This window comes from Meles meles, chromosome 20 (assembly GCF_922984935.1).
Source record: "Meles meles chromosome 20, mMelMel3.1 paternal haplotype, whole genome shotgun sequence".
NCBI classification, from domain to species: domain Eukaryota; kingdom Metazoa; phylum Chordata; class Mammalia; order Carnivora; family Mustelidae; genus Meles; species Meles meles.
The window spans coordinates 26,886,919-26,908,630 of record NC_060085.1 but is presented as its reverse complement, the minus strand read 5'-3'; the positions used below and the strand labels follow the sequence as shown (position 1 = coordinate 26,908,630).

Genomic DNA, 21,712 nt, shown 5'->3' with positions numbered 1-21,712 from the left:
CACTGCTGGTACAGGTGCCAGCTGCTTGGAGCTGGGCCCGAGCCTGGCATTTCCGGGGCGTGGCACCTCTGCTGAGATTTCCTCTTTCTCAGAAATCCCCTTTCCCCCACCAGGGTTCAGTATTATCTTTGCCCTGGGAGAGGCATCCTGATACCTTGGGAAGGCGGTGGTTATGGCAGAGGGAATAATGTTGGCAATACAGGCTCGAATATTCTTTCATCCTTGAGCTTTGTCCTGGGGAGATAAGCAAATCTGAAACACCCTTGGATGCAGGCCATAAGTCAGGATAAATTCCCCACCTCCTGCCTGCCTGCTTTGGAGAACTCTTGAGGGAGAGAGAAGGGGTGTGGGGTGGGCCATCCTAAATTCCTTGCATAAGAGTTGGTCCCCTGTGGGCTCAGGGACCCAGACAAAAGCCTTGTTACAAAGCAAAAAGGATCCCTTTGTTTCGCCAAGTGTTTGGTCAGCATCCTTAGGACAAAGCCGGAGGGGAAAAATTCGAATTCAGGGTTGCTTTGAGGCCTCTGACATTTTTACTCCCTCTTTGAGTTATGATTTGCCATTGTTAGGAGGGGAAAAAAAAAATGAGCTAAACAAGACGTGTTTCTGGGAGAGAGTTTTCATTAGCGGAATACCCTGATTACAAAACCCCTTCCCCCTTCCAGTTAATGGGGATTTGAAAAGATTCCATTTCTTTCCTAGACCTGGCTTCCATCAGACGGAGTGTTAAGCCCAAAGAGCACTTAAATTAATGAGCTTCTTCCCCATTTTAAAATACAAACTTGGGGGTGGTAGTGACAAGGACCAAACACTCACTTTGCCATTTGTTTATTCTGCTCATTTTTAAGGCGGTGCCATTTTTAGGGGAAATTAAATCCCTAGTGTCTTCCTCATTTTACATCAAACTCATCAAGATGTGGGTTCGAGGCCCCTTTGAAGTCTGAAGACCTGCCGTGTGGTCAAGGGCCCACAGGCCTCTAAGTGCATTGGAAACAGAAACGTTAATCAGCGTTTCCTTCTGGGCGGCCCTGCTGAGGAGGGCTTCCCGGGGCTGCAGAGGGCAGACAGACGAGGGAGAGGCGCGCACCATGGCTTGGAAGGGAACTGGGCCTCTCTGGTTTGGTCAGCTGCCAGTGCTCTCTTGCTTTCACCCGTGTTGGCCCCTCAAAAGTGATGGCCCAGCCAGCCCCTGGTAGAAAGGGGGACAATTCAAATGGTGGAAGTCAGAAAGGGACTGATACCGGTTCAAGGTCGAGTTTCAAAATCATGGAGGCGTTTGCACAAAAAACAGTCCATTCCCATGGCAGCAAGTTCAGGTGCAGAGAGGAGGTGCCCCGTGGTTCTAGCCACTGACCAACTGGGAGGTGCACAGATTCCCCTGGGTCGTGGGTGATGTTTCAGGCAGGGGCCAGCTAGGGCAGCCCCAGGTGTGGCCTTATACAAGGAACGATACCTCCGGCAGGGGCTGGTCACAGACAGCAGGAGCCAAGACTCACAGCTCCCAGTGAGATTTCCTACGAGTCTCACAACGATCCCGAGGGAGGCCTGGTCTCAGAGGGGAAGCCACCTCCCCAAGGCCATAGTGCCACTAAACAGCCAAGCCCACGCTCAAACAATACCTGATGCCCAAGTCCAGCTGTGAACACAAACATGCTGCCTCCCCAAAAGAAACCAGCCAGACCTCCTGGGATTGAAACCAGCAAGGTCAGCATCACCACACAGAGCCTGGACAGCCCCCCAAGCTACAACCCCCTTGGGGAGTCCTGGAACAAACAGTCACAGCTGGCACGGGCCCATAGCTATAGGGGCTTCCTCCACGGGGAGGGGAAAGGAGGGAAACCTTCTTTATTCACACTTTCCTCCCACTCCCAGCGGTAAACAAGCCTCCATCCTGATCAATAAGGAGGTGCTAGGAAGAAACACACAGAAGGATCCAGTCTTCCTTCCCTGCCTTACCCCCTAGCCCTCACTCCAGTGGAGGGCCAGGGGCCCAGCGAGGACTTCCTGGAGCTCATCTGGGGAATCCTGGTGCCCTTCCTGCTCCCACAGAGGGATAACCAGGGAGGAAGAGCCTCCACTCTGGGGACAAAAAGGCCAGGGTCTGGGGGCTGCCCCAAAGTGACATGTCCATTCAGCACCTGACCTGGTGTCAGTATGGCGAAGTGGGGTCACGGGGGTGCCATGAGGGTGGGCAGGAGGGGTGGGGGGAGGTATGCTAAGAATACATCAGGCACAAGCTCTTCCTAGCAGAAGGAAGGGGCAGGGAGAGAAAGACGAATTACCCCCCCCCCCCCCACCGCCACGAACCCTGTGGCCCAAGGGCAGTTGGGACGACAGGTGACATTGCTTCTTGTGAGTAAACCCCTAAAATGACCCTTTCTCCCATCATTGGGGAAAAAGGCTTTCTGTCCTAGACACCGTGTTGGTGTCCTGGCCAGCGCCCCTTCCCCAGGGCCCTCACCGCCACCTGTCTGGCTGCTGGGCCTCTCCTGACACTTCCCTCCCAGCGGCGCTCACGAAGGACCATCGTGGCTCACGTCAGAACAAGCTGCTCATCTGTGGCAGGGAGAGCTGGTCAGAGACTCGAACCGTTTATTCAGAAACAACACCGTCCAAGAACACCAAGGGAGCTTGATGGAGCAAACATTTAATAAGTTATAAGATACAATTTACAGTCGGCATCTGATTCCAGTTTCACTTCCACGTCCCAGTTTACAAAATCTGTGGCCCTTTCACATGGGGCTTCAGGCTGCCCCAGTTTCTAAGAGGTGGGCTATTGCCAACACCTGCTCTCAGCTGCTGCGTCTCAGTGACAGTCCCCTGCCTCGCTCCCTGTCCCACCCACAGAGGCACTTGGGACCGGGCAGCCACTTCCTCAGGATGGAGCAGCAAAATCAAAAAGGTCTGCCGGCCCAGGCCATACCATACTCCTGGGCCCTAAAATCGGGCAGAGTCCCCGAAGGCTTTAACTTTATTCCAAAGCCAGCTCAGGTCTGCAGAAAGGGGTGCAAAACGCCTTATGCCCCATTTCTGGAATTATGCACCTGCACGCTGCTTTTCAAACAACCTCAGAGGACACGTTCGGGGCCAAATGAACACAGGGCCACCGTCAGCTGCACAGCTTTCACTATTTCTGCCCAACAACAGAAGACCACCTAGGAGTTGCCGCTGTCCTTCCCCACCCCCTCTGCCATGCCCTGATTTTGAGGCCAAAGATCAGCAGGAGTTCCATTCTTCCTTATCTATCATTCTTTTTCAGAAGTGATCCCACAGCTGATCGGAGGTGAGTGTGTAATGTTCTGTCCTGTGACAGGCCTCTGCAGACGAAGGCTCTGACACAGTGACCCACCTGCAGTCCCTTCGAGCGTGTTGGCAAGACTCATCAGACTGACAACAGCTGGAGTGTGTGTTAAGAACAAAGCCTCGAGCTGGTTTAAAAAAAGGGATCTTTGGCAGGAGGGAGCTGCTTGCCACAGCAGAATTTCCTCGGACCCAAAGACTTCAAGGGCCTTTAAAGACAAAAGCAAAACGTGGCTGCCCAGATGGGGCACATGCTACAACTTTGCAGGGGAAGACTCGGCAGAACGAGGGGAGAGGCACTAGGAGGCAGTGAGGGCAGTCTGCCGCCACGTACCACTGCCCTCTTGAGACGTGTAAAAAGGCCACAGGGCAGGTGGGAGTATGGAGATGAGTCATGTCGAAACAAGAGCCTTCTATGTGATAGGGTGCTGGAGAGATGAAGCTGGTTTTTTAAGTCATCTTGTTTTCTAAGTGACAGCCTAAAAGTAGGTGGCCTCTTTGCCCTGTCCCTCCCTGCCAGTCTTGTTGCATAAACGGGCTAGCCAGTTTCATTCTTTAGGAATGTCAGTTTGGAGAGTGACCTGGGTCTGTCTGCAGGGGGTGATGGGTGCCAGCAAGAGGTCAGATCTGGATCTGAACTGAATGAGCATGGAAATCCTCTCAGCCCATTGCATGAGTCTGTATTTCTTAACAGTCCCCAATGTGCTCCTAAAGAGTCAAGTCTAGGACTTATTTCTCAAGGCACTTTAGAACGGCAATGCTTTTGGGGTGGGGTTTCAGACCCATAAACAAGCTGGAGGAAAACTTTGTATAAAACAAGTTACAAACAAGCAACAAAAGCAACCACCAGAACTCCTCCCAGCATTTGACAAGAACCGTTTTAAGGCACCGTGACGTGGAATGGACTGCCAGGGATGTGTTCCTCTCCCCACTTCACGGCTAGAACGTAATCTCCCTTCTCTTTGACAACGTATGTGACGTTGTATTGTTGGCTGCCCACGTGCTTCATGGAGACCTCTTCGCAGGGGGTGGTTGGCCCATGGACACCGATCAGCAGCATGTTGGAACCTAGGACGCAAAGAAAGGTGGTTATTCTATCAGGATGCATCATGGAAGGCAGAGGAAGGGGAGGGGAAATGGGAGCCAAAGGAAATATACCAACTATTGTCTGCTGAGATTCTGACACTGGGAACTTCGAGAGGCAGGACAACATGGCAATTACAAGCAGACTCAGAGCCCAAAGGCATGGGTTCAAATCCCTGCCTGCCACCTCCTAGCTGGGTGACCTTGGATGAGGAACTTTACCTCTCTCTGCCTCAGCTTGCCCATCTGTAAAAAGGACATGATCCTAGCACCTCCCCTATGGGCTTGCTGTGAGGTTTATAGAAGTTATATGTGAAGCCCTTAGCTTGTAGCAAGAGTTATATAAGTGACTGCTACTCTGATCTCATTTATTCTCATCAGAAACTTAAGGAAGGTGACTTTATAAAGATTCCCATTTTAGACAACAAGAAACTGACTTTTAGAAAGAGATTTAGTACCTTTCCCGAGATCACATGGCTAAGTTTGGGGCAGGAAGGAAGGAGGCAAGGAAGGAAGGGAGGGAGGGAGGAAGGAGGGAGGAGGGAAGGGGGCGGGGGAAGAAACTGGAGCCAGGTTTCCAGCACAGATGTCCCAGATCCCCGAACCCAGGCAATTAACCACTGACACCCAAATAAATACTCAAGTTCAAACTGCAATTAAAGCAATTATTGGCAGAGAAAGGAGCCAGGTTACCGATTCAGTTTGCCCATCTGTAATGGGGATAATGTCACCTTTCCTGTCTACCTTGAGGGCATTTGAAAGAATCAAGAATCAAAAGAGAAAAATCATTAGAAAATATTAAGTATAGGAGAAGGGGTCATGAACAAGGTTACTTGCAAATGTCTAGGTTGCATGGGCCAGTGGGCACAGAGGGTGCTCAGCCTGCCTCCACCCTGACCCTCAAGCAGGACCAGGCTACCTACCAGCTTTGCTGCAGTCCACCAAGAAGGAGCTCTTCTGCCCCACAAAGGCCTTTGAGAGCCCTGCCCCCTTGGAGGTCACCTTGCTGGCATCTGAGGATGCCTTGGGGATGGCACTATAGCAGGTCTCTGTCGATGACCTGGTCACAGACTCCACCAGAATGGACGAGGTCTCATTGGCTGAGCCAGGGCTGACCAGACGCTGGCCTAGAAGATGGAAGGGAGGGGAGGTAGGAGTGAATGGCCAGAGGCAGTAGGCCCTCTCAGCTAAAAGAGGCGAATGCCCCGGGGCAGAAGCTCCAGGAAAGTCCCGCACCTCAACGGCTGGATCCCAAAGCTACCACATCCCCACCTCGTATCCCCAATACCTGATTTAAAGTTATCATCTCCCCATCTCACACCCATAATGTCTTCCAAACCCCTGGGTCCTGCCCAACACAGTGGGCAATGACGAATGACAAAGCCTGGAAATCCCTCCCACATAACTCTGTGGCACCCTGCAGAATCTACCTCTTTCCATGGAAATAAAATACCCTTATGTATAAACAGTGTCAGATGTTGGGGAGAACATAAAACAACAAAAATGGTTCTCTCTGCATGTGAATGATTTTTCTATCTGACTCTTTAATAAATTTTTCTGCAATGAAGCTATATACACTACCCATACAACAGTGAACTGAGCAGAGACACGTGGAAGGGATTTACTACAATATTTATGATGACTGCCGGGGGCGGTGGGTTGTGAGATGCTATTGACTGGTATTTTTCCTAGTGCTCTGAAGGACGTGCATTTTTATAAATTTAATAAAACCTTTTGATTATTTTAAAAGTAAAAGGTTAGAAACAAGAGATTGTTCAGGTCCCGATCTTAACAAATATGTGATTTTTTTTTCTGTTCTGTTAAAAAAAAACACGATTTTTCAATCCCGACACTCATTACTTTATAGGGCGATGACGTCAGCACATTTTCATGGGCTTCTAAAGATGTTTACTCTCCTGGCAATGTCCTACAATTTCTTTATATTCAAGATTCAAAGTAGATTCAACATATCTAAAATTACCCACAGTTTCTATTATCAAGTAACTCTGCTGATAATCTGACAGAACACGCTCCATAGGAAAAAGAGTAACTTCAAAGCCGTTTGGTTACCTGTCACCTTGGCCTTGAATGGACTGCCCACAATGTGGTTGGGTCCGCCATATTTGACGCCAATCAGGTAGTTTCCAGGAGCCATGGGTGTGTACATGACTTTGTAGCCTTCTGGGGTTTCCTGGCAATCCATTTTAACTTTGGATGGGCCTTCAATGGTGACAGATAACGTCCCCGGCCCTGCTCGGGTGGTGTTGATGAAAAATTCAGACTGGATACCTGGGAGAAACGAAGAGGGAATGTGTACTGGTTTGGAGGGATGGGAGGGATGTGGTTTGGGGAGCTTTCCTAGGGGCAGTGAAGCAGTGGCGGGGGTGGGGGGGACACACAGAGGTTTCCCCACAGAGGCACGGTGTCAGTACTAGCTCTGAGCTCCTGAGGGCAGTAACTCCCTTTCCTAGCAGGAGGCAAGAGTGTGGCTGACCTTTCGCCCACCAGCCCCAACCGCCAGGACACCCTGTTCTTGCCTTTGGGCAGGCGTGGTGGCTGAGGATAAGAAGCCGGAGTCTTCGCTGTCAGCCTGAAACGCTGTTTCAGCTGCCGGGAGCTCAGCCCTGCCTCCAGGGGGGTGGAGGATGCGTGGGCCCCTCTGACCTTTCCTTTTTCCTCTGAGTGGACTTGGAGACGCTGAGCAGACCCAGCATCTTCTTCTCCTCCCACAGGCTCCCTGCCTCAGTCACCATGCTACAGTCTGGGGAGGCTATTGGAATCTGCCAGCCCTCCACTTTGCCATGAGCACAGCAACAAGAATAAGGCCAAAACAGTGGCTCCTGCTAACTGACCCAAGCTCCCACTGCTCGGGTTCCAGATCCCACAGTAAGCATCCTGTTATGTACCCACTGACTCCTGTTTAACAATCGACAGAGGCTCAGGGAGGCTCGGGCACTTGCCGGGCAGTGATACAAACTAGGAAACTGGTAGAACTGGGGTATGAACAATTCCATGTAGCTCCAGAGCCTTTTGCCTGGCCCACAGGGGCCTTCTGCACAGACATCCTGCCTTGTGACAAAGAAAAGCTGGGCTGATCAATGCCCATGCTGCATCCCTGCGTGAGCCCGGGGGCCCTGCAGAGGCCTCTACTCCTTCAGGACCATTTCCCAACCCGAGAGGCATGAGGTGGTCAGTGAGGGCCGCCCTCGACAGTGCCCTCTACAGGCCAACCCCGGCACAGCATCCTTGTGCAGGGCAGCGCTTTTCCCCAGAGCCTGGATGCAGCCCCAGCTGGGAACTATTTGGGTTTAATTATAGCTCCCAGGCCAGAGAAAGAATTATTGTTCTGGCTATCAATAAAACAAAGGCGCTGCTATCATGCAACCCCTAAACACAACCCAGCTGCTTCTGGAAGCTCCTGAGGCTCCTCCTGTCCCAGGGCCCCCCCGATTATCTCAACCTTGTCTCTAAACCCTGCAGCCAAGAGCGAGGCTGTGTGGGCAAGGGGGGGGCACGGTGGCGCACGACAAGGGACGGCATTTCCAGGAAGTATCTGCAAGGCGACGATAAGGAAAGATATTTTTAAAGTGAACATGAAAAGACCCGGCTGTAGTGGCAAGAAGCCCAACCCATTTTAACAAGTTGCTGCCTTCTCGAGAAAGAGAAAGATCAAGATCTGTGAATCCTGGCTGTGAGGGCCTGGAGAGACAGGAGACACGAGGTGGGAAAAGAGAAGTAAGGAATGACGGGGCAAGGGCTACGTGGAACAACCTGTCGGGTGGGCTCCCTTATTCTTCCCATTTTACAGGAAGGAAGCGGAGGCCAGGTGAGGTCAAATCCTTGGCGCCAAGTCCCACCACTGGGGAATGGCAGGACTGGGATTGAAACACCAGACCCGGCCAGCGTGAAGCTAAGTCACTTGCCTGAGAGAAGTGAGGAAAAAGAAAATCCACGTGCAGGAGTCCCTCTGCCTACTGCCTCCAGCTGGAGCATGACACCCCAAATATCTCTGGGCATGGTGGTCTTCCCCCCTGCAGCCCCGTGTGTGTACAGCTGAGTTCCCGTGTGGCGAATGCTTGTCTACTGCAGCCCAACTCTATCGTGAAGGTGGGCGACGGGGCAGGGAGGGACGGAGGCTCTTCTGTTCTACCTGGCATGCACCGGGATCTTGGAGCATTTTATCACGAAGACTGCTCTTCCAACCCAGAGCATCGAGAACCCCCTGGTCTCATGCCCAACCTCTCAACTCCCTGGCAAGCAGACAGTTCCACCCCAAATTCTCCACATTCCCCTGCTCCAAAACCTGCAAAATGGCCCATTTAAAGCTCAAGCCAAAAGATACAGCAAGCGAACCCATAAAAACACAGGGAAGTTTGCTTTATTCTGAAGGTCAGGGTGCCAGGCCCTCCAGCAGCCAAGCACAGATACCTTTTCATCCCATGCACACTGCAGCTGTGTTATCTTGGGATGGATATTTGGGAAAAGGCTTGCGAGCGGGAGGGCTAGAAAAACAAGACGCCTTCCCCTTGACAAGAGCAATATTGACACAGCGTTTGAAACAGGCATGCTCTGTACCTCTCCCTCCTGGCTGGGAGTCTCCCTCTAAGACTGGCTCCTTCTCTCAGTGGCTTCCAGCCCTTGCAAAGGACAGCCTGAAACCCAAGCTCCCGAGAAGGCCTGCAAACAGCCAAGAGGAAGCACGAGAGGCCCCGAACGCAGCAGGTGTGACCCAGCAGGAGGGAAGGTGGCTGCTGGCAGCTGCAGGAGACCCCAGTGGCTGCTGTGCAACCTGGACCGAGATGTGTGTGGCTCCAATGCTGGGAGGACCCCACGTGGTCATTAAAGGCAGGTGGCCTTCCAGGGACCAAATGCCTGCACTCCTGCATGGGGACCATTCCAGGCAGCTGGGACAATAGGGGTCCTGGTTTAGGATACCCCCCAAAGTGGGCCAGGGGCGAAGTCATTATTTGGGGTGAGCTAGCCACTCAGAGAGGCAGCAGAACTCCGAGGTTAAGGGTATAGGCTTTGAGGTCATGGACCCAGACTGATTTTTGGTTCTGTTACTCCCAGCTAAGTAAGCTTAGGGAGAGACTCAACCCTTCTGAGCCTCACTTTCTTCATCTGTGAAATGGAATGGCATACAGTGAAGGGTTACCATGCCTCTTATTAAGGGCAGGCTGCTGGCCCACAGTTCAGTGTGGAGCTGGACTAGACGGTCTTGGGAGTCCAGAAGTATTTACACCACCCCTGCGGGTGTTTCTGCTGAGGCCACTGCTTCAACCGGAGCCTGGGGCCGCATGCCAGTCTGTCAGTGACTCCTGCACCCGGACAGGGCCCCTCGGGCCACTTGGGACACAGGCTCCCTAGGGCTGGATCCCCAGGAGCCACAGCCACTCATCTCCTTGCCCAGGCAAGGTGGGTCTGCTCTGTCCCAGTCACCACATCAGCAGGAGACTGGAGCAGAACATATACACACAAGGGTCTTGAGCCAGGACGAGGCTGCCTTCCCAAGGCCCAAGGTAACCCCCAGTGCAAACCGTGCCCAGTGCGCCCATGTCTGCGGCCAGGCCCTGCAGAGAAGCCTGAGTGGACAAGCTCCCCAGGCTGGCCCTCTCCGTACAGTGACCGAACTGCAGCCATCACAAGGGGCAGAGATCTGTGTCTTGACACAGAAAGTTCTCAAAAATGCCAAGTGAAAAACACTGTACAATAGCACATGCACCAAGATTATTCCTGGAAAATAAAAGCCAAACCTGTATGTCCACCTTTTTAACAAACCAACTAGCTAAGCGACCATGTGTGAGGGTGACAGACACAGGCAGTCGGAAGGTCCACCCCTGAACCACAGGTGGTGTTCCCTCCCGGGTACAGACGGAAGAAGGGAGAAGCAAGGAGACGGAGCCAACTTCCTTTACATACATCCCCGCTGCTTCCTTCGTAACACAACGTGCCCCATCCACGGCAAAGACTAAAAACAGACATAACGAGTCCAAAAAGCTCTAGAATTTTTTGTCACCTCCTCCCCAAGGACCAGAAACTAAAAGGGGGAGGCAGACCGTGACAGGTCCTACTGCCGATTCAAGGTTGTTTCTGTGAGCCCAGGACTGCAGAAGGAATGGAGGGCAGGAGACCTCCCAGGAGGCCTGTGACACACACTGAATCCTTTGCAGGTGAAGAAACTCTCAGAAGCTAAGACAGGGCCTTGTCTTCCCTCACCCCGGTGTCCTGGCCCTTGGCACTTGGCCAAGGAAGACAGGCGAAGTGGAGCAAACAGTAATGAGGTATAATAACACAGTCATCAAGCCCTTGCTTTTGGACTGACCGAGGGTCAAAGCACATGTCCCAAAACAACCCCGGAGATCAAGAGCTCTAAAATGTTGAGCATTGCAGCTTCCCCAGCATGGCGGGGGTGTGGGTGAGTGGGGAGAGGTCAGGGAAGGCTTCCCGAAGCCTGAAGAGCTCCTGCTGGCTGAGCCCCTGGAGCGGGCTCAGCTAACGATCAGAGGCGGAGGCTGTGGGTTACCTGTGGTGCCCCCCTCAAGCCCGGCGCCGTAGGCAGACACCAGGGCGGGGTTCCCCGCTTGTCCAGGCTCCCCGACCCGCACTTTGAAGGGGCTTCCAACCACGTGGCTCCCATTGAACTTGACGTCGATTGTGTGGATGCCGTTCTCATGGGGGATGAAGCGCACGGCATACTTGTCTAGGAGAGTGAGCAGAGTACAGGGTCAGGCTGAGTATGTGCATATGACCAAGTGAGGCGAGGAAAAAGGACGGGAGTCCAGCCCGAGATGGTGAATTTTAAATCATTAATAAGACCAGGCCTCTCTTGGAAGCCTGGTACCTGATATCTTGGATTTCAAAACCAGATGGGCCTGTTTATGTGTCCCTTGTCAACCCTTTGGGAAATGCATCCAAGTCTAAAATTCTAGGTTTCATCCTCTGAGAACATGGCAACTGCCTTGGGAGAATACTTTCTTTTTTTTCAAAGATGTTTTTATTTATTTTAGAGAGAAAGAGAAAATGAGTGGGGGGCAGGGCAGAAGGAGACGGAGAAGCAGGCTCCCCACAGAGCAGGGACCCCCATGCGGGGCTTGATCCCAGGACCTTGGGATCATGACCTGAGCCAAAGGTGAACGCTTAACCGACTGAGCCACTCAGGCACCCCGGGAGAACAGTTTCTTTATGAAAAGCTCACTTCTCACTAAGTTTCTCTACTTGGCCCCTTGAAGGGAAAAGAAATGGCTTCAACTAGCATTAATGCTCCTGAATTAAGCTCTAAGCTAGCAACTGCCTCCCCAGGGCAATGGCCAGGTTTTTCACAGTGTTTAGGTCACAGCAGGCATCAATCTGTCCAATGACCAGCCACCAAGATTATCCATCCATCACCTCTTTCTCCTTGAAGCCCTCCCACCTGGGATGCAGACTAACTGTTCTCCTCCAACCTCTCCAGATGTCTACCCTTACTGTACACATCGTAGGACACATAGCAAATGCCCGACAATTCCTCACTATCGGGGCCCACATTCCATGTCACTTCCTCTGAGAAGCCTTCCGGGCTCACCAAGGCAGAAACTACTTTTCTCTCCTGCTCCCTCATCATTTCATTCTCAGGTTCCCTGTGGCACTATGGACCACCTGGGGTCCTCCGCAGGGACTGCAGGCTTCCAGCCAGGTCCCCGTTCCACTCTGAGCTCCTGCCTGAGGGCAAGCATCATGTCTGTCTCCTACCGTCCTGCCAAGTCTCTCACACTTAACAAATGTTCACTGGCAAAATGGCTCATTAAAGCTGATAGACGTCAGAGAATTCTGTATGTCAAGGGAGCAGGCAGGAAAATCTTACACTGGAGTCCCAGATTCTTTGAAATTTATGGATGAACATCAATTAACTTTTCCCTCAGAGTAAAGTGAGGTCAAAGAGTATTTACTTGAGTCATAAGGTCAACAACATAATAAAAATCTGTTAGGATTTTGTTAAACTAGAAGGAAAAAAACCACAGGGGTGCCTGGGTGGCTCAGTGGGTTAAAGCTTCTACCTTCGACTCAGGTCATGATCTCGGGGTCCTGGGATCAAGCCCCGCATCGGGTTCTCTGCTCAGCGGGGAGCCTGCCTCTCTGCCTACTTGTGATCAAGATCTCAAGATCTTGATACTTCTGATCAAGATCAGATCTCGTCTGTCAAATAAATAAATAAAATCTTAAAAAAAAAAGGAAGAAGAAGAAGAAAACCACAATGAATAGAATGTGAACAGAATCTGAAAAACAACAGAAAATAAAACAGTTTGTTAAAAAAGAAAAGAAAGGGGTGCCTGGGTGGTTCAGTTGGTTAAGCATCTGCTTTCAGCTCAAGTCATGATCTCAGGTCCTAGGATCAAGTCCAGGAGCCCTGATCAGCAGGGAGCCTGCTTCTCCCTCTCCCACTCCCCCTGCTTATGTTCCCTCTTTTGCTGTGTCTTTCTCTCCATCAAATAAATAAATAAAATCCTTAAAAAAAAAAAAAGAAAGAAAGAAAAAGAAAAGCAAAGAACAGGGGGAAAAAAAAAAAAGGAAGGCTGTATCCTAAAGTGTCTTCCTGTTCCCGGCAAATGTTTATGCTCTCATTTGTAAACAGTGCCTGGCAACTGCAGCAGAAGGGATCTGCAGGCTGGCTGGCCTTGGTGCGGCCAGTGAGCCCTCCGTGGGGGTGCACGCCTGCAGAAACGTGCCTTAGAGAGGCACAGATGCTGGGGTCTGCCCGCCCGTCCCCCTCACATGGCTCCAGCTCAGACACGTGGCACCGCCCCCCGCTCACCTGGCTCTAGTTCAGACACGTGGCACTCCTCCACGGCTCCTGAGGGGCTGTGCACCTTCGCATCGATCTTGCCTTTTGCCCCATTCAACCTTATAGCAAAGGAGGCTGGCTGGTTAACTTTTAATCCCGATTCCTGGGAATTTAATACATTAAAGAGGTTACGGCCCTTGGTGTTCCCGTTCGGTGGCACACACTGACCCGACCTGGGACTCCAGGGGACAGTTCTCATGCAAAAAGGCCCAGGGTATTTATCCATACAACATCTGACAACAGAAGAGCAGATGCCTTCTTCCGCACTTCTAGCTTTAAATGTAAGACAGCAGAGACCCATGTCAGCATCGTCTAGCACCTCGGTTCGGGCTGGGAGAGAGGGTTACCGGATTTGGAGACTCAGACATCCTTGCCAACAGAACTGTAATTTCTGTATCTCAAACAAGACCAGCCAGCCAGAAAACCCAGTGCCTTCCAGGTCAGAAAGGACCCTCTTTTTTTTTTTTTTTTTTTTTTTTTTTTTAGGACCCTCTTTTAAGAGGAGCCTGGCAACTGACAAAACCCTGTACTCATCAACATGAACAGTTTTGTATCATTGCTATTTTTTATCTCAAGGGTAGAAATGGAGACAACTTTTAATAAACTCATAGAGGACTATACACCCCACTAGGACCTGGGGTGACTACCATTTCCTAGCTATGTAAGTAAGTTGTTCCACCTTTGAGTCTCAGTCCCCTCATCTGTAGAATGGGCACAATAACTGAATCTATGCCAGAGAGCTGCCATATGAGGATGAAAGAAGTGATGTATTCCAAGCACTCAGTGCAGGGGCTGGTCCACACACAGAAAGGCTCCCAAAGGTCAGCTTATCGTTAAATATGTATATGAACTCAGAAGTTGCCTGCACTTAACTCCCCGTCCCCCCCCCCCCCCCGCCACTGCTGCTCTCACCCCTAGCAGAAAGAAGTCTAGCTTTTACTCTTCACTGGTTCAGTTATACCCTCCCCACTCTGCCCTGGAAACTACAGCCTCTCCCAGAAGAAGGGGATTAGAGGTTTAGATGCTTCAGATAGTTTAAAATTGGCCAGTCCTGCCTGAACCACAAGATTTAATTCGTTAGCAGTTTTGTGGTGAAGTCAATCAGACAGCCACTCCTCAGATGATACCGCAGTGTGCGATCGAATCACATGGGGGTCTTGTTAAAATGCAGATTCTGATCCAGCAGGTCAGAGCCTAGGGCAGGGGGAGGGGGGGGTGGCAGGGACAGAGAGCCTAGAATTCTAGGATTCTAGTAATTTCCCAGGCAATGCTGAGGCTGCTTGTCCCAGGACCACGTCTCAGCAATAAGGCAGTAAAGTTGCACTGCCTAACTGGTAGCCACGAGCCACAGAATATATTTTTAAAAATTTAAATCAATTAAATTAAATTAAATTAAATTGAAGATCTGATTCCTCAGTTACACTAGCGACATTTCAAGGGCTCAACAGCCAGTGACTACCACACTGCACAGAGGAGATGTGAGACGTTGCCGCTGTTGTAGAACATTCTACTGCACTGTGCTGCACTGGAGGTCACAGGCTGGGGAGAGAGGACTGCACACGAAATTCAGGAATCTTTGATCGCCAGATCACCCCCATCCCACCATCCTCTCCTCTAGGAAATGCCAGCCGACTTCAATTTTCTAAAAAGTCTTAAAAGCAAGACAAAACAATACATGCCTCTCTTTTCCTAATCAGCACCAGATGTTGGCATGCAGGCTGCGGGCAAATCTCCGATAAATAATTTACATATCACTCAGCACCAAGTGACCCAGGGTGGGGGGGAGGGGCGCGGAAAGGGACAAAGAGACACACACGGCCCACTGCACACTTGTTCAAATATTTACGACCTAACGGTGATGAGAGGAGTCTTACAGAAAAGTCTCCTGGAGAGGATTTCTCCAAACCAGGTTTTTTGGGGACAGAACCATTTACATTACCTGAATCCGCCTGCCGCTAAATCCTCAAGAGGGAGATAAACGCCTCAGAAGATCTGAGAGAAATCTTCGAGATGCATGAAGGCAGCTCTCTGCCCTCAACAAACGCTGGGTTTATCTCCCTCCACAGGTTTTAGTTAAGTCGGCCACAGAAGAAACTTCTGTTAAGAAGCCTTTAAATGAAACACAAGAAAAACATCTACACCACAGCGACCCGTTCGCACCCTGAGGACTCTTGGGTGAGGCCTCTTCAATCCGCCGAGGTGAGTCTGCTTTGGGTTCAGTCTGGGTTCCCTGATGTTTCGGGAACAACCAGCAGCACTAGTTCTCCTCAGGGTCAGGTTAGAATCTCACATGTAAACCAAATGTGTGGAATTAGGGTCGAAGAGACCACCACCCTCAGATAGAGGATTTTTAAAAATGGGGGTGGGGGTGGGGCAGCTGAAGGCTACTGAGAAATCCCACTGATCAGAAATCAGGCTTGGCGACTCTGGTGTGATTCTGCAACCAAATTGCCACTCCTGATTTCTGACACCTAACTGCTTTTCAGTGTCCCGAGCAACGACCCATAGGGATCCCTACCAGTTCTTAGTCTGGCTGCAGGCTCTAATGCAACTGTGAATTTGACAGTCTATTGAAGACAGGGCGAAAGTTGCACTTTCTGGCACCCCCACAGCTTGGACTACGTAACCACTTGCCACAGTGCCAGGGCGGGGATTCACGGGGCCACGTTTAAGACCATGGGTTCTGGAGCCACAGAGACCATCGCTCTGCCTCATGCTAGCTGGTTTCTGGTAGCTGTAACCTCTCTATACCTCAGTTTCTCCATCTTTAAAATGGGGTCAGGAGAAACCTATTCCCCAGGCTCTTGCAAGGATTTAATACTGATAAAGTCCTTAGGTGGTGACTTGCACCCTTGTAAATAAAGCACCATAATAAAATCAACTGCAATTAACTTTTTGGACGGAGAGGAAGCCTGCAGTAGCCGGCAGAACGTCCCCGGACTGTTGGCCTGGTGTTCGTTCTATTGGAAAGTCCTCCTTATCCCTTAACCGATTATTAATAGGCCTCCTTTGTTTCTTTTGAATAAATATTTAAGAAATGAACTTGTTCCCAAATGTTGAGGTGTTTTGTTGACTGTGGCTCTGTTTCCGTTGCCCCAAGTGTTTCCTGTCCTAACCGTGGTGGTGGTGGGGGTTTCACTCTGCCATGGGAAGAAGGGTCCTCTACAGTTGGCAGCATCTCTGGTCCCACTGGAATGGGGCCCTTGGCACTGAAGGGAGGATTGAAGCGGCCTCAAGAGTCCAGGGTTTCACTGGTCGGCCTGTGGCCAATGAGATGGATGTTTCCTTGCGCCTCACCTGAAGGCTCATAACAGTGAGGCGGCGAGCATCGTCCGAGGGTGCGATGACTGGCACCAGGTAAGGACTTTCAGGGATGTGCTCATCGTTGAACTTGATAGACACTTCGTAGTTACCTGTGGGGACAGGAAAGTCCCATCATTTCAGAGAATCTGGGAAGGCGGTTTCCAGAGTGGCCTCTGGCTTCCTTCCTAGGGCTGAAATGCCTTGCAAGAGCCTCTGCCTCCCCAACCGTCAGGGCTGGTTGGTTGGTTGAGGGCAGGTCACCTAGCTGAAGTTGAGCCAACAGGATTCCTTTAGTTGGGAAAAGGCTGATATTCTTCTTCTTCTTCTTTTTTTTTTTCTTCTTTTTTTTTTGAAGATTTTATTTATTTATTTGAGAGAGAGTGTGTGCGTGCAAGCACGTGCATGAGTGGGGGGAAGGGTAGAGTGAGGAGGAGACTCTTTGCCGAGCAGGGAGCCTGATCCCAGGACCCCAGAATCATGACCTGAGCCAAAGGCAGACACTGAACTGACTGAGACACCCAGGCACCCCAAGGGCCAAGAGTCCTAACTTGGGTCCCAAGGGCGTCCCTAAGGTCCTGCGTATAGAACTCAGGAGACCCAGGAAACTTGAATGGGAAAAAAAATTGCATCTTTACTTTTACTAACTTCAGGCTGAAATTTAGCATTTCCTTTCTTTCTATTAGAAAGGTCAATAAGAGGATGGGCCTGGGTGGCTCAGTGGGTTAAGCCTCCGCCTTTGGCTCAGGGTCCTGGGATGGAACCATGCATTGGGCTCTCTGCTCAGCAGGGAGCCTGCTTCCCTCCCCCCATCCCCCCGCTCCCCCCCCCCGCCTTCTTGTGATCTCTCTCTGTCAAATAAATAAATAAAATCTTAAAAAAAAAATCAATAAGAAACACTCAAAGCACACATCAGAAGCACGACTCTGTCACCAATAAAGATCACAGATATTTTCATGTCACTTTACAGTTTTCTATATACCTTAACGTATTATTTACTCTCACCCCTACTTTGGATTTCTAGAAGGTGCTCCCACCCACCCATACAGATAAACTCCACTTTGACTCGAGCTAGCTGGCCAGGCTTCCATTCCCTACAGCCTAGGCATCCCCCAACAAGGGACATGTCCTCAACTGGCTCGTGATTACATACCAGGCTCCTGGGCAATGTAAGACACACCACACGATCCATTTTTATGGTCATCGAATGTAATCTCAGCCTTACTGGGGCCTTCGACGGCAATGGACAAGCCACCAGCGCCTGCTTCCCGGGTCCAGATGCTGAACTCGGCTAAAGCAAAGAAACATCTGGTTAGCGACCAAGCCTAGGACACGCTCTCTTCTAGCTCACACCCAAGATGCTGGGTTACATCTGCTCCCTTTTCTCTCTTTTAAGGCCAGGTAGAGACCCAAGGAAGGGCATCACCGATGTTTTCGGAGCATCACCCATGAGAACATGAACTTTGTGGGAAATCAGGCCATCTCTGAACACACCTGACCAAGGCAGAAAAAGATGAGAACGCTCAGTTTTGCCCCTACAGATCTTCCCACCAGCAACCACCACCACAAAGGGTTTTGTGGAATTCCAGTGTGTTCCACCGAATGTCAGCGCAGCAGGACGGTCTGCAAAAGCTTCATTAGCCAGCGTCCCTCTTAGATGCTAACACGCACAGTTACAGGCTCTAAGGGTCTCTCAGTAAACTTGTTTAGCTTTGGGTAAGTGGGCGATTCCCAATCATGTGTAGCCACAGAAACCTTGTTTTAAAGAATGCCCCTCAGTACCACCATCAGAATCCCATACGCGTGAAGAACGTGGGGTGCTCACACCACCAGGCTCCTCTTGTTCTCAAGTCATGAACCTGCCCGCAAGCTCACCTGGGACCCCTGCTTCTCCTCTCTCCAGGCCAGGGCCTCCCGCGCGGACCTTGTGGGCGCCCCCCTCGCCCAGCGGCCCCACGGTGAACTGGAAGGGGCTGCCGGTCACGTGCTGGCCGCGGTACTTGACGCTGACTGTGTGAACGCCCATCTCCTGGGGCACAAACCGGACACAGTGCGAGTTCTTCCCCACGGACACGATCTCTGCCTCGGTGATGCGGCCAGAGGGGCTGGTGACATGGGCTGACATGTCACTGCTGTCGATTTCTGAAAGGTGGCGAAGTTTGGGGAGGAAGAGAGCAGGGTTAGGGTGAGGGACCAAGGCAGAGCAGGCCATGCAGGGCAAGCAGCAGAGGGCAAGGCGAGGGCAGCCCAGGGTGGGATGTGGGGTGCTCAGGCTTTCCTCCCACTCGGGCGGGATGCCTACCCTCCTGTCTCCCTCAAACCCTGGGTTGCCGTGGCCACCATGGAGATGGCAGGGCCCCTCCAGCCACCTGGTGCAGAGAGTGTCGTAGGGACAGTGACACTGTCTGCCCCACCGAGTACTTTTACTGGCATTAATTCCACACAGCAGTTTCAAACAAGGGCCTGGAGCTGATAAGTGACAGCAGGTAAACAGAAACCATTATAACAGATCAGATGTTCCTAAGCCAAAGGTGACATGTGCCCACCCATCATGCTTACTGGGGCTCTTTTCCATAGGTAGGTAAGGGGAGAAAATGCAGACACTGTCACCCTATACCTTCAAGAAGGCTTGGCATTTCTTTGAGGCAACAAGACAAATGCATTTAGAGAAAAAGTGAACACATGTTGGTCCAACCACAAAGGGAAACCGTGCGTGAGCCAAGCTTCGAGCGAGGCAAATACCAGAGGCCATGCTTTCAGAAGAGTGACACCTCCGGTCACCAACACCGGGACGCAGACTGTGTCTGCCGCACCTGCGGCACTCATGCCATGCCAGTGACCGTGCTCACACTGACGTGGTAGAGACAGGCACACTGCATGCTGGGTGACCACGTAATGCCATCACCTAGAGCCACATGAAGCTGCGCTCGCCAGCCCTACAACGACCTGGGCTGAACAGCCATGACTTTGAGCCCTGAGGACAGAGAAAGGAAGGGCGGTTGAGGAGAGGGTGGCCCCACATGGCCTGGGTCCAGAGGACATCTGGAAACTGACAAGCCGTCTTCCATTCTAACTGAGGACAGAGACTCGAGTCTCACCCAGAGTCAGCTGGCACCGAGAAGGACCTGATCAGAGCAAAGAGGAGCCAAGACCTAGGAAGACCTTAGGGAAAAAGTAACTGACCTGCTAGTTCCTCAGGAAACAGAGAACTTGCAGAATGAGGAACGTAAAGCAGACAAAAACACAGTCCATGTCACTAGGGACCCGAGAAATGGAACTGAAAACCAGACACCGTATTTTTCCATTGGATTGGTCAAAGTGAGAAGGAAACACTGCCCAGGGCTGGTGGGGAACTGGAGAGATGGGAACGGATCCTTCATCACGAGGGCGGTCTGTCTGCCAGGGTGGGAGAGCATTCAAACCACAGCAGCCGCGCCATCCCACCCCGGGGCAACCATCCGATGTGCTGATGGACTGAGCACACAGCAGAGAACATTACAGAGCCCTGGCTGTCAGAATCCAGGGATGGAAATGAGTGTGTGTGCGCTGAGACTACGAAAGAAAGGACGGTGCACCAGGATCAGAGCACCACTTTGCTCTGATCAGGTCCAGCTCGGTGCCATCACGTGGTCACTAAAAATATGATGTGGAGGGGTGTCTGCATGGCTCACTTGGTCAAGCGTCCACCTCTTGATTCGGGCTCAGATCATGATCTCAGGGTGATGAGTTCAAGCCCTGTGTCGGGCTCCACGCTCAGTGTGGAGTCTGCTTGTCCCTCTCCCTCCACTCCCTCCCCCTGCTTGCTCGCTCTCTAATAAATAAGCAGATAAAATTCTTTAAAAAAAAAAAATGATGTGGGAGTATCAAAAGATGACCACAATCCAGTGTGTGAGAAGTGCGCAGATGCGATTGAAAAGTGACCCCACATGTCCAGGAAGCTGGAGGCAATTGGGGTCCAGCTCTGTGCCTCACATGTGAGCCACAACCCTCCTGGCTGACCGGAGATGTGATGACACGTCCCTTTCCCGGGTTTGGAACACCTGCACTTTTCACGATCACAAAGCATCAGCTATTTTTAATAAGTGATTCTGTACGGATGCTGCAGTAAGGAGCGCATTCTCACGTGGCCAGTGGTGCAGCCACACAGGAAGAAGCCGCTGAGGACTGTGGGGGGAGGCAGGGTGAGTAGATGTGGGGCATGTTGGGAAAGAGGGGAAGAACGGTGGAGGAGAAGCAGCCCCTTCTCCAAATCACAACCTGAGCGTGATCTGAAGACTGTTTCCATTTTCTGTCCCCACAGATCTGTGCCACAACATAGCCTGTGCCCGTTTGTGGGCACAGGACCCTTACACCTGCACTCACTGTGATGGCTCTTCACTTTTTATTTATTTGAGGGAAAGAGAGGGAGAGAGTGTGCACAAGCAGGCAAAAGGGCAGAGGGAGAGGGAGCAAAAGACTCCCCGCTGAGCAGGGAGCCCGATGTGGGACTTGATCCCAGGACGCTGGGATCATGACCTGAGCCAAAGGCAGACGCTTAACTGACTGAGCCACCCAGGTGCCCCAGGGATGTCTCTTTACAGAAGGAACCTGGGCCATATTCAGACAGATCGAAGTCTCCATTTACACCATTCACGACGAAAAGGCCGGATGTGGCCCACCCACCCAGTCTCCATTCTCACTGTAGCGATGAAGAAATGCATCGAATATTAGAAGGATGCCACTGGGCTGACACGTCTGAACTACTTCCAACTACTGGCATGGACAGGGCCAATTCTCTCACTGACATGACTCTACTCAACAGATAGTCAATTCAAATCGAAAAGCCTACCCGTCTCCCCACCATGCGACACAATAAATAAAAATTTCATTTGGAAGAAGAAAAAGGGAACAGGTAAACAGGTGTTTTTTCCTTGGATGGGACTCTGTGCAAACAGTATGAAAAATACAAATAAATACACTGCTTACTTACTTACAAATAGTCACCCACAGAGCACTTAGTACGTCCGAGGCCATGCCCAGACATGGCTCCCAGGGATGCTCCCCGCCCCGACCCCCAAGTTCCTCATGCTCACCTGGGATTTTCAGGTTCAGGTCACAGATGCTCCCGACAGTGGCCACAGACGGGGCCCGACTGGTCCGAGTGATGCTCTCCTTGACTCTCCCCTCCCCGCTGATCTTCACAGTGAACGGGCTCCCTGCAAGAACCGAGAG

General features: G+C 51.4%; 1 protein-coding gene across 6 annotated transcripts in view; it reads right to left on the bottom strand.

The window, feature by feature from the left end:
* Positions 1-2,626: 2,626 nt before the first annotated feature.
* FLNB (filamin B) overlaps positions 2,627-21,712 on the bottom strand; it is a 143,289-nt gene continuing 124,203 nt past the window's right edge. For all 6 annotated transcript variants that reach the window (XM_045990981.1, XM_045990982.1, XM_045990983.1 and 3 more), the window contains 9 exons: positions 21,574-21,696; positions 18,377-18,643; positions 17,655-17,792; positions 16,499-16,614; positions 13,172-13,304; positions 10,907-11,083; positions 6,454-6,672; positions 5,307-5,510; positions 2,627-4,368 (listed from right to left, as the gene is read on the bottom strand). In XM_045990981.1, coding sequence (XP_045846937.1) covers positions 4,181-4,368; positions 5,307-5,510; positions 6,454-6,672; positions 10,907-11,083; positions 13,172-13,304; positions 16,499-16,614; positions 17,655-17,792; positions 18,377-18,643; positions 21,574-21,696 — 1,565 coding nt within the window. In that variant the 3' untranslated portion in view covers positions 2,627-4,180. The remainder of the gene's footprint in view (positions 4,369-5,306; positions 5,511-6,453; positions 6,673-10,906; positions 11,084-13,171; positions 13,305-16,498; positions 16,615-17,654; positions 17,793-18,376; positions 18,644-21,573; positions 21,697-21,712) is intronic.